The sequence below is a fragment of the Molossus molossus genome, unplaced genomic scaffold (genome assembly GCF_014108415.1).
Source record: "Molossus molossus isolate mMolMol1 unplaced genomic scaffold, mMolMol1.p scaffold_m16_p_11, whole genome shotgun sequence".
NCBI classification, from domain to species: Eukaryota; Metazoa; Chordata; class Mammalia; order Chiroptera; family Molossidae; genus Molossus; species Molossus molossus.
In genome coordinates, this window is record NW_023425346.1 from 9,482,312 (window position 1) to 9,495,423 (window position 13,112).

Consider the following 13,112-nt stretch of genomic DNA (forward strand, 5'->3'; position numbering starts at 1 on the left):
CAATCCCTATTAAAATACCAAAGGCATATTTTACAGATCTAGAACAAATACTGCAAAAATTTATATGGAACCAAAAAGACGCTGAATAGTCACAACAATCTTGAAAAAGAAGAGCAAAGTTGCAAGGATCACAATACCAGATATAAGGTTATACTAAAAGCCACTATAATAAAAACAGCCTGGTACTGGCATAAGAGCAGGCATATAGATCAATGGAACAGAACAGAGTACCAAGAAATCAATCCAAGCCATCACACTCAATTAATATTGAACAAAATAGGCAAGAGCATACACTGGAGTAAAGACAGTCTCTTCAATGAATGGTATTGGGAAAATTGGACAGGTATGTGCAAAAAAAATAAAACTAGACCACCAACTTAAACCAACTTAAAGAATAAACTCAAAATGGATAAAAGACTTAAATGTAAGTCATGAAACCATAGAAATCCTAGAAGAAAACATAGGCAACAAAATCTCAGACATCTCATGTAACAGAATTTTCACCCCATACATCTACTAGGGCAAGAAAAATAAAGGAAAAAATAAACAAATGGGACTATATCAAACTAAAAAGCTTCTGCACAGCAAAAGAAACCATCTTCAAAATAAAAAGGAAACTTACTACTTGGGAGAACATATTTGTCAATGATACATGTGATAAGGAGTTAATTTCCAAAATACATAAAGAACTCATACAACTCAGCAAAAGGAAGACAAGATATGTAATCCGATTAAAATGGGCAAAGGACCTAAACAGACACTTCTCCAAAGAGGCCATCCAACTGGCCAAGAGGCATATGAAAAAATGCTCAATATCACTAATCATCAGAGAGATGCAAATTAAACCAACAATGAGGTATCACCTCACACCTGCCAGAATGGCTGCCATCAACAAATCATCAAACAAGAAGTACTAGTGAAGGTGGGAATGCAGACTGGTGCAGCCACTATGGAAAACAGTGTGGAGTTTCCTCAAAAAATTAAAAATGGAACTGCCATTTGACCCAGTGATCCCACTTCTAGGAATATATCCTAAGAATCCCAAAACATCAATCAGAAAGAATATATGCACCCCTATGTTCATAGCAGCATTGTTTATAATAGCTAAGATCTGGAAACAACCCAAGTGCCCATCAGTAGGTGAGTGAATAAAAAAGCTTATCTAATATTTTATCTATTAAGTCTTCATTTAAAAAAAAAACATATGGACTTCCGGTCAAGATGGCAGCGTAGGTAAACGCGGTATCGCGTCCTCCCACAACCACATCAAAGTTACAACTAAACTACAGAACATCATTCAAAACCGCCTGAAATCAAGCTGAATGGAAGTCCTACAACTACGAAATTAAAGCAGCAGCTACATCCAGACTCGTAGGAGGGGTGGAGGCGCGAGGGGTGGAGGCGCGAGGGGTGGAGGCGCGAGGGGTGGAGGCGCGAGGGGTGGAGGCGCGAGGGGTGGAGGCGCGAGGGGTGGAGGCGCGAGGGGTGGAGGCGCGAGGGGTGGAGGCGCGAGGGGTGGAGGCGCGAGGGGTGGAGGCGCGAGGGGTGGAGGCGCGAGGGGTGGAGGCGCGAGGGGTGGGGCAGTGGGACGGGCTGGTCCCACACCCACGTGTGACGGATAAAAATCAGGAGGCTCCCTCGGCTGGGAAGGTCCATCCTGAGGACTGAGGGGTCCCCGTCCCACACCAGGTGCCCCACTCAGGGTTGCAGTGCCAGGAAGAGAAGTCCCCATAACTTCTGGCTGGAAAAACCAGCAGGAACTGAGGCTCAGGGAGGCTGAAGCAGCTGGAGCCCCAGGCAGCTCTTTAAAGGGCCCGCGCACGGACTTATCGGACTCTCTCCCTCTAAGCTTGGAGGGGAGGCAGCTCCACGGGCGCCAGAGAATACAGGGAAGAACTGAGCTGTTTGGCACTGGAGCGAGGGCTGGAGAGGGGGATTTCTCGGAGACAAACGTGCTGTAAGAGGCCTTTATTCTTTTGGTGAGCCCTTCCCGGGGGCGGCAGGCAATCACCATATCTGGGCCTCCAGCAACCTGGCTCACACTGGTAGCCCCGCCCTGTTGACTCCCTGAGGCCCCACCCCGCCCCACCCAACTTTCAAGCCCACCCAAGCTGTTGCCACTTGCTTAACCATAGGATTGGCCTGTCTTGGATCCTGCTTCAGGTTTTTCCTAAATTCTTCAAACGAGCAGCATCTGGTCTCAGCTAGCCCCATACAGCTCATTAAGTAATACACAGAAACAAACACAGGGAGGCAGCCAAAATGAGAAGACAAAGAAACAGGTCCCAAATGAAAGAACAGAACAAAACCCCAATAAAAGAACTAAGCGAAATGGAGATAAGCAATCTAACAGATGCTGAGTTCAAAATACTGCTTATAAGGATGTTCAATGAACTTAGTGAGAACCTCAGTGAACTTAGGGAGGGCCTCAAGAGCATAAAAAAGGACCAGTTAGAAATCATGGATACACAGTTAGAATTGAAGGAGGCATTAACTGAAATAAAGAATAATTTACACAGCTTCAATAATAGAGTACGTAAATCCAAGGAGCAAACCGTTGATTTGGAATATAAGGAAGCAAAAAATGCCCAATCAGAACAGCAAAAAGAAAAGAGAATCCAAAAAAATGAGGAGAGTGTAAGGAGCCTCTGGGACAACTTCCAGTGTGCCAACATTCGCATCTTGGGGGTGCCAGAAGGAGAAGAGAGAGAACAAGAAATTGAAAACCTGTTTGAAACAATAATGGCAGAAAACTTTCCTAACTTTGTGAAGGAAACGGACATACAAGTCCAGGAAGCACAGAGAGTCCCAAACAAGATGAACCCCAAGAGGCCCACACCAAGACACATCATCATCAAAATGCAAAAGGTTCAAGACAAAGAGAGAATCTTAAAAGCAGCAAGAGAAAGGCAGCTAGTTACCTACAAGGGAGTTCCCATTAGACTGTCAGCTGATTTCTCAAAAGAAACTTTGCAGGCCAGAAGGGAGTGGCAAGAAATATTCAGAGTGATGAAAAGCAAGAACCTACAACCAAAATTACTCTATCCTGCAAAGCTGTCATTTAGAATCGATGGACATATAAAAACTTTCCCAGACAAGAAAAAGTTAAAGGAGTTCATCACTACCAAACCATTATTATATGAAATGATGAAGGGTCTTTTTGAAGAAAAAGATAAAATGTATGAACAAACAAAATGGCAATGAATACATATCTATCAACAATGGAATCTACAAACAAAATGAACAGGTAGAACAGGAACATTCTCATAGATACAGAAAACATTTTGTTGGTTGCCAGTTGGGAGGGGGGTTGGGGGAATGGGTGAAAAAGGTGAAGGGATTAAAATGCACAAACTCATTGCTAGACTGACAAACCTCAAAGGGAAAGGGGTTGGGGGGGTGGGAAGAAATAAACCAAAGAACTTATATGCATAACCAATGGACACAGACAATAGTGTGGGAAAAGGTGGGAGGGGGGCGGAAGTGGGGAGGAGGGGGTCAATGGGGGGAAAATGTGGAACATCTGTAATACATTTTACATCCAACAATAAAGATTTAAAAAAATAAATAAATAAATAAGGAAAACCCCACTAATTTAAATAATAAACAGAGAAAAGATTTATCCAGTTTCAATTAAGTTCAATTAAAGAAGAATTGACATTATTGCTTTAAATATATTTAATTTTTTTCCCTCTACTAACAGATGCCTAAAAATTGCAACTGACAAAATTTCCTCACCTGGTCACAGCATCCACCAAGAATGGTGCTGGGGGAGAGATCATGGAGATCACATCTCCGTTACCATGTCCCTCCTTCCCTACCAAGGATGGTCCATTTCCTGTGAGTCCATTAGAAAGAACACTGCTCTGCTGAGGAAGACATAAACATGCGTGAACAGAAGTGACAATACTTCCCAAGGGTCAGCACTTCAGCTCTAAGTCATCTTTCCTAATGATTATGACACTAAGAAAGATGATTTTGATGCTCATGGCTGTTTTGGTCTGTTTGCTTTTAATCTTCCTTCTCTTCAGATTTTTATTTATTTTTTATTTTTTTATCATTTGTAAGCATTTATACAAACAGAAAAGTTAGCCCTGGCCGGTTTGGCTCAGCGGTTGGAGTGTCGGCCTGTGGTCCAGAGAGACCCGGGTTTGGTTCCCGCTAAGGGCATGTACCTCAGTTGCAGTTTGTCCCCAGCCCTGGTTGGGTCGTGTGGGTGGCAGCCACTCGATGTGTCCCTTTCACGTCGGTGTTTCTCTCTCCCTCCCACTCTGTCTGAACAAAATATCGAAAAATGTCCTCGGGTGAGGATAAAAAAACAACAACAACAACAAAAAAGTTAAATCGCTAGTTTAAAGCCATTAAGTCAGTTAACAAACGTTGATAATGACCCCTTGTTTTCAAGGAAAAACAAGAACCTGGTAATCCTTTAGGCCTCACTCTCAAAGGGTAACCAATAGAAAAATTGCAAATATTAACTTACTGGCACAATCCACCGAGGTGCGATGATGGATGTTGAAGATACCTAAAATAAATTTCATATTTATTTTTATTTTCATATTTATTTTGTACTTATTTTTAGGAACACTGACTTATTTTCATAATTATACTCATCTCGCTTTCTTCTACCCTGAAATGCATTGGGAGGGGGCAGCAGTTCTTAATGGTCCCTTTGAGCTGACATAAACTTCTGAATCCAAGATCCTTTTCTACAACACAGATAATTTTGAGAATTCTTTAATCTAAAATTTTACTACTCCAAGAATGCTACTACTGCTTTCAGTTCACATAATAGGACTTTCCCCCATCTCAGCATCAGTTTAACATTTTATTTTCTGAAATGTTAGTTCATTACAAATAATCATTGCCTTCTTGGTAGGATTCTAAACAGTGGAGTGTGACAAATCATGAATAGCACAAAAAAGTACACAGAAAAAAAAAATCTGTTTTATACAGTCATTCTTTTTTTTTTCCCCCTCACCTGAGGACATTTTTGCATTTTTATCTTGAGATAGAGTGGGAGGGAATGAGGGAGGGAAAGAGAGAGAGAGAAACATTGATGAGAGAGAGAGAGAAACATTGACGTGAGAGAGACACATCGAGTGGTTGCCACCCAAACAACCCCAACTGGGGCCAGGGACAAACTGCAACTGAGGTATGTGCCCTTAGCGGGAACTGAACCCAGCTTATTTGGTCCGCAGTCCCACACTCTAACTGCTGAGCCAAACTGGCCAGAGCTACAGTCATTCTTTAATTATTATGTCTTTGTGTAGAAAACAATAATAAAAACAGCCATATTGCTTCTGCTTTATAGGGCCTTGCTTAGATTTATTTCAACATTTAATTTTCTAGATTTTACTTTTATGTGTAGAATTATAATCTAATAAACTCCCCTATTTTGTGAAAATTTAGACTAGCCCTGGCAGGCAGACTTAGATTCTGATAAAAAAAAAAATTAATATAATCTAAGTCTCAGTAAGTTAGGTAACTACCAAAAGAGTAAGAATACAAAGTATGATTTTCCCACCAATATTAGGAAAATTGAATTTTACCTTAGGAAATGAGAGGGTTATGGGGTTGGGAAAGAGAGAGAGAGAGAGACAAGAAAATATGGTAAAAGTAAACAAAAAATGGTTCAGATGAAACAAATTCTGTAATTATCAAACTTATAGTAAATATAAAAAGATTAAACTCAATCATAAAGACTCTCAAATTTTAAAAAACAAGATCCAACAAAATGTTGTTCACAAAAGGTCCATTTAAAAAGCACAGATACAGCCCTAGCCAGTTTGGCTCAGTGGCCTGTGGACCAAAGAGTCTAGGGTTCGATCCTGGTCAAGGGCACAAACCTCGCTTGTGGTTTGGTCAGTGGCCCTGGTCGGGGTCATGTAGGAGGCAATCAATCAGTATGTCTTTCATATCAAAGTTTCTGTTTCTCTTTCTCTCTCTCTCTCTCTCTCCCTCACTCCCTCCCACTCTATCTGAAGATAAATGGAAAAAAGTATCCTCGGGTGAGTATTAAAAATAATAAATAATTGTAGACGGATATTAAACACACCCTAGAAACTGAATGAACATTCAAGGAAATCAGCAGATTGACTAGCAAGTTTTCTAGACACAAAATCAACTTATTAATTCAATAATAATAAATTAAATACCATTCACAATATCAATAAAACTACCAAGTATTTAGGATTTAACCTAACAAAGAATATAGGAGACAGAGAAAACATTTAGCGACTTAAATAAAGATGAGAAATTAGAGATATATATCAAGTTTGTGAAAAGGAAAAGATATTTTTTAAATGCCAGTTTTCTTCAAATAATCTATAAATTTCATACAGACTCCAATTAAGTACAGGCAGATTTTGGGGAGAAATCTGATATACTGATGCTAACATTTATAAAATATACTAAATGTTAGAATAGATTACAAAGCCAGAAAAATAAAAACACAACAGTCCTAGAGCAAGAAAAGAGAGGGCCCAATGGTTAACTTGAACACAATCAATGAAATACAGCAACTGTGTGAATGAACACGCTGGATAAAAATGATTCACATCCCAGGCAGACGGAAAGAGATGGCACAAGACTTCATCATGCTACTCAAAATGACATATAATTTCAAATTTATGAATTGTTTATTTTCTAGAATTTTCCATTTAATATTTTTGGATCATGGTTGACTGTTGGTAACCAAAACTGTGGACAACTAAAACTTCAGATAAGGAGGGGGGTACTGTATATAAATATTGAATTATAATGTTGTATACTTGAAATATATATAATCTTGTATACCAATTTTACCACAATAAAAAAATTAAACTATGCCCTGGCCGGTTTGTCTCAGCATTTAGAGTGTTGGCCCGCTGACCAAAGGTTCAAATACCTGGGTTGCAGGTTCGATCCCCGCCCCAGTCGGTGCCATGCAGGAGGCAACCAGTCTACATGTCTCTCTTACATCAATGTTTCTCTCGCTCTCTCCCTCGCTCCCTCCCTCCCTTCTACTATGTCTAAAAATCAATGGAAAAACATCCTTGGGTGAGGATTGGCAAAACAAAAAACTAAACAACAAAAAAAAGAGAGAATCCAATGAAACACAACAGGAAGATTAGTAACAAACCAATTGGAAAACGATGAATTATTTAATAGAAAATAATCAGAAAATTGGCTTTTTATAAGGATGAAATACATAATTGGGTAATATCAAAACCACAATTGACATCTCCTCTCCCACAAAACTCAAACTGTTCAAATGAGTTAAAATCTAAATGTGAAAGATATAATAAAATTATAGCTAACAGAGAAAAACAGAAAATTTCTCAGGCCCACCCCACATTTACCAAATCAGAAACTTTGAGGGTGGAGTCTTACAAACTGTTTTATTTTGTTTGTTTGTTTGTTTGTTTTTTATCCTCACCCGAGGACACTTTTTCATTCTTTGTTCAGATAGAGCAGGAGGGAGAGAGAGAAACATCGATGTGAAAGGACACATCGAGTGGCTGCCACCCGCACGACCAACCAGGGCCGGGGACAAACTGCAACCGAGGCACATGCCCTTAGCGGGAACCGAACCCAGGTCTCTCCGGACCGCAGGCCGACGCTCTAAACCGCTGAGCCAAACCGGCCAGGGCCTTACAAACTGTTTTAATTGCTGCAGGTCATTCTGTTACATACCCAAGTTTGGGAACTAATTATCTAAGCAAACATCCAGCACCACAGAGAGTACCATTCATACTTCCAAGCCTTTGGAATGATAGTTAGTTCACACAGCAATTCCTGTCACTTTACTCATAAGGCACTAAATGAGCTATCTGTATACCTTCCACCCAACTAGGCTGTAAGTCTCTGGAGGGAAGGAACTATTGTAGTATGGTCATAATGCTTAACACAGTATCTCCCAGACTGCAATAAGGATAAGTGTTTTCAGTGCCACTCATTCTTATGTTCCCACTTTTCTGTAAATTAAAAAAAAAAAAAATTAAAATATATCCTTGTTGTCTTAGCTCTTTTGAAGCTAGTTTATCACCACATGTTTCTTCTGTGTTATTTGTAGTATGGTGCTGAATTACAAATAGGCTTATAGTAGTGACACACTGTACAGTGACACCCACATTCAAACTGGTAGAATTTTATAGTACAGAAAAGGCAATGCTAAGTGGTTACTGAAATATGAACTCTTATTAGATGTGAAGTTTTACTAAATTGTTAAAAAGGCAAAAATTGGAATCCAGCAGCAACATTTTCAAAACAAAAATTCCTTTCCATCTTGCTGTTTTAAGGCATATTTACCTGAGGAGTGACTGTGTGGTCAATTAGATTCTCAGTTAGAGATAAAAGCAAGACATCCAATTCATTTGTAGCATCCTATGGAGACAAAATATATATAGTTGTTAAATGACCCACTAATCAAATCATCAGACTAATTTTCTTCCATATCCTCTTAATTTATAATTCTGACCCAGACCTGATTGGTGGTAACCTTTAAACAAACAGAGACATTTAGGAATCATGGTTATTAGTGATTCCACTTTTGCTTGAAGGGGAACCTAGACTATAATCAGAACTTTAAAAAGATAGGTGTTATGTCAATTTGCAGATAGCTATTCCTTCTGGTGAGACAAAACTTGGGTAGAGTTAAGAATGTCCAACTCTTTTTTTCTTTTTAATCCTCACCAGAGGATATATTTTTCATTGACTCTAGAGAAAGAGGAAAGGACAATGAGAGGAAAAGGGAGAGGGAGAGGAAGAGGAGGGGGAGGAAGAGAGGGAGGGAGAGAAACATTGATGTGAGAAACATGGATCAGTTGCCTCACACACACACCCCGACTGGGACTGAATCCACAACCTGGGTATATGCCCTGACCAGGAATCACACCCACAACCCTTAGTGCACAGGACACTCTAACAACTGAGCCACACCGGCCAGGGCTGTTCTGGCTCTTAGATTAGAAGAGAAAGGGCCCTGGCCAGTTTGGCTCAGCGGTTAGAGTGTCGGCCTGCGGTCCGGAGAGACCTGGGTTCGGTTCCCGCTAAGGGCACGTACTTCGGTTGCAGTTTGTCCCCGGCCCTGGTTGGTCGTGCGGGTGGCAGCCACTCGATGTGTCCCTTCACGTCGATGTTTCTCACTCTCTCTCCCTTCCTCTCTCTCCCTCCCACTCTATCTGTACAAAAAATGGAAAAATATCCTCGGGTGAGGATTAAAAAAAAAAAAAAAAAGAAGAGAAGGGTAGAAAGTTCAGCACAAAAGACAGGTAAGTAAAGGAGATGCCTGGATTCCAAATTATTCTTTATCCAGATCTATAGAAGCTTCACTGTTTGCAAAAGAGGGCAATATAAACTTCTCCCCATAAATGTTAATTAACTTTTGGTGCAATTAGTATTTGAAGCACTTTATGGAATACACAGTTCTGTATTGTGGAGTATATGTTTGTGCATGTGTGTGTGTGTGTGTATATGCACATGCATATGTGTGTGTGTGTGTATGTGTTTGTAGGGATAGAAAGAACTTTATTTATTTATTTTTTTATCTTCACCCGAGGACATTTTTGCATTTATCTTCAGATATAATGGGAGGGAGAAAGGGAGGGAGAGAGAGAGAGAGAAACATCAATATGAGAGAGACACATCGACTAGTTGCCACCCACACAACCCCAACTGGGGCCGGGGCTGGGGACAAACTACAACCAAGGCACGTGCCCTTAGTGGAAACCGAACCCGGGTCTTTCTGGTCCGCAGGCCAATGCTCTAACTACTAAGCCAAACTGTCCAGGGCATAGGAAGAACTTTAAAAGTATTTAATAAAATTCCAATCAGGAAATAAGATAACTAAGTATCTAACGTGTAGTATATAACAAAAAAGGAACCTTCATTTATACAATTCTATTTCTATCTACCTGCTTTCAGGCCAATTTTAATCACACACATGAAAAAATTGTTCTCTCTCTTCTTACGTCTCCTTCCTCCCATCCCGCCATCCCACCCTAAGGCTTGGGTGAGTGTCCCAAAACAGCTTGAGGATATCTCTATCACAATGTATTAAAATTCTCTTTCCCAGTGAACTATAAGCAGTGTAAAAGAATAAACTATATTTCAATCAATTTTAATTTCCAAAGTCTAGCATGCTGTCTAGTATATATTATATATGCAATAAATCTTTGAAGTAAATGTCCTCTGCTCCAAAACATCTCAGGTTCCACTTAACCATTTTCTTTTTTTGTTCATCCTCACCAGAGGATATTTTCTTATTGATTTTAGATATAGTGGAGGGGAGGGAGAGAGGGAGGGAGGGAAAGAGAGAGAAACATCGATGAGAGAGAGACCCATCGATTGGTTGCTTCCCATATGTGCCCCAACTGGGGCTGAGGATCAGAACCTACAACCCAGGTATGTGCCTCTGATGGGAAATCAAACTTGAGACCCTTCAGTAAGTGGGCCAATGCTCTAACTACTGAGCCACAATGGCCAGGGCTCCACTTAACAATTTTCAATGATCAGTCAAAGGTGTCAATATATCTTTTTGGAATTTTAATTAGCAGAAAGGAAGCTCCTGGTTATTTGTCTTTTTTAACCCCAAAGTCTGAAAAAGTATACACCTAAATATTAACTAGACTGTTTTTGGGTAGTGGGAATACATGTGCTAATTTTTCTTTTTTGAAATAGTTGATAAATTTCTACAATAAATGCGCTTCTGCAATAAAAGAACAAAATGGTCAATGTTATTTGCGAGAATAATTTTTCTTTTACCTTGCAAATTAAAACATTCACTGGGCAATGAACTGGGTTTCTATGATTTCTAAACTGGTGAGGGTGTGGCAAGTGGATACAGGGAAGGCAAGAACTGTGATGAGCTGGTCATACTGCAACACAATGACAGGTTGCTGTTATTTCAGAAAGTTTATTTCCATTAGTGCCTGCTATGTGCCATGTACAGGTTGAGACATTATGGAAGCATAGTCAGCACCCAAAAACAAAAAACAAAAGTACAAAGACCACCCAAAATCACAATACCAACAGATAACACAAAAACTAGAGAAAAATCCCTGAGATCCTCTTGTGAGGGATTTGACAATGGGACTCTCCCTAGAGAACTCAGGCTCAATGCTTTTCTCATAGCCTAAGTTCTGGTGTGCATAAGAAATCACCAGATGTGTATGGTTGTACTACAGGATTCAACTCAGTATGGTCTTTAGGGAAACCTCTGAAAAAGTACAAGTATTGTTACCTTTAGAATAGAACCATTTCCTGTAGGTGTGGTATGCAGTGGAGCAAGGGAATCTTCAGGGAGGGGCACATTGTTCTCATTTAATACAGCACTGGGAAGAAAACATAAATTCACATTATGGAGGACCTATATGAGCATAGGCAGTATTTTCAAAGAAAGGCCTTGGGAAAGAAGTATAACCAATTCATGTGGGAAGAAATTACAACTTGTGAGGAGCATGATAGCAGTCAAGGTCACACTCATATGCATCTGTGAAACCCTTTCCCACCCACCACATAACAGTTTCAAATCCAGGTCACATTCACTCACAGATGGATCAAAATTGTGGGCCACTTTGCTTCCCTCCTAAGTTTCACTAAAAGGACAGAAAAGATTTATCTTGAAAAGAAAGGCAGATACACAAAAAAGACAGATCAATAGATTGATTTTTTAAAGCTGTATCAAAGACATGAGTGAGAAAGTTCAATGGAACAGGAATTACACAGAATACCTGACATATGGGAGAACAGTCAGGAAACCAGAAGGAGAAGCCCCCATGTAAGGTCTCAGGCTGGAGAACTCTGCTGAGAGAGAAGCAACATCTAGAATGCTCGAGGACCAGCCAGGCAAGAGGATGCCAGAGAATATGTTACCTGTGGGCCCAGCAGTAATGACAAGAAGGTCTAACCCCAGGTAAGAACAAGAGTAGGAGCAGTCTTACAGATGGCTCAACACCAGGGAGGAAAGGGGGAAATGTACAGCCAAAGGTCATCCTCCACTAAAATAACACCTCCAGCAGGAAATCCCAGCCCTCTACAGCATCACTGAAAAGTCTGCAACAAAAGGAGCAGTTCTGTCCAAACCTGCAAGGAGACTGAGAAAAACAAGAGCTAAACCCCAGATTGGAAAAGTTAGACATAACTTATGAAGTGAAAGCTAGGACCCTGCATCCACAACACTGAGGCAGAGATGAAAAGAAAGAAGGAACCGTTAAGAGAAAGAGAGAAGTGATCAAGATATTTCAACTAATGGATACTGGATATTCAAAAAAAGAATCGCTTGCCCTGAGTGGTTTGTATCAGTGGTTAGAGCATCAGCCTGTGGATCAAAGGGTCATGGGTTTGATTCCCAGTCAGGGGCAAGTACCTGGGTTGCTAGTTCACTCTCTGGCCCTGGTGAGGGTAGTACAGGAGGCAGCCATTCGATGTGTCTCTCTCACATCAATGTTTCTCTCTCTATTCCTCCCTCCCTCACACTCTATCTAAAAATTAATGGAAAAAATATCCTCAAGGATTAACAAAATAATAACAACAACAATAATGGCTTACGATTTTCCAGAAACGAAAAAAGACATAGGCCTTCTGAGTGAAAGACCACCTTGAAAACTAACAATAAAAAAATAAACCTATTCTTAGGTATACAGTAATGAAAATACAGAACCTCAAGAATGAGCAATAAAACCTACAAATTACCAGAGAGAAAAAATAACTTTGATTTAGAAAGAAGAAACAACTCAGACAAAAGGGGTTGGTTGATATAAGAAACAGTGAGCATTAAAAGAAGTGAAGTACGTCTCACAATGAGTTCTCCTAACCTTCAACAAAAGATTAGTCCTGTACAGTTCACACTGCTGCCAAATAAGAAAAAAAGCAGATAAAAAAGCTTCTACCTCCATTTTGCTCAGCATGTGTCATGACCCAGCAATTCCATTCTTAAGCATATATCCTAAAGAATCCTCACAACACGCAACAGACACAATGTTAACTTGGAACAAACATTTGTCCATTAATAAAAGAATGAATAAAGTGCGCTTGATTCGTGTAATGGCAGTTAATATGAAAGAACCATAGATAATTTTTAATACAAATATGTCAAAACAAAAACCTCTGAATTCTACACTTTAAATGGG

General features: G+C 40.0%; 1 protein-coding gene across 7 annotated transcripts in view; it reads right to left on the reverse strand.

Annotated features, from left to right (window-relative positions):
* EPB41L5 (erythrocyte membrane protein band 4.1 like 5) overlaps positions 1-13,112 on the reverse strand; it is a 149,997-nt gene that overhangs the window by 8,552 nt on the left and 128,333 nt on the right. For 3 of the 7 annotated variants that reach the window (XM_036254375.1, XM_036254372.1, XM_036254376.1), the window contains 4 exons: positions 11,225-11,315; positions 8,293-8,367; positions 4,484-4,525; positions 3,739-3,869 (listed from right to left, as the gene is read on the reverse strand). In XM_036254375.1, coding sequence (XP_036110268.1) covers positions 3,739-3,869; positions 4,484-4,525; positions 8,293-8,367; positions 11,225-11,315 — 339 coding nt within the window. The remainder of the gene's footprint in view (positions 1-3,738; positions 3,870-4,483; positions 4,526-8,292; positions 8,368-11,224; positions 11,316-13,112) is intronic. The other 4 variants (XM_036254374.1, XM_036254380.1, XM_036254378.1 and 1 more) reach the window with 3 other exon arrangements.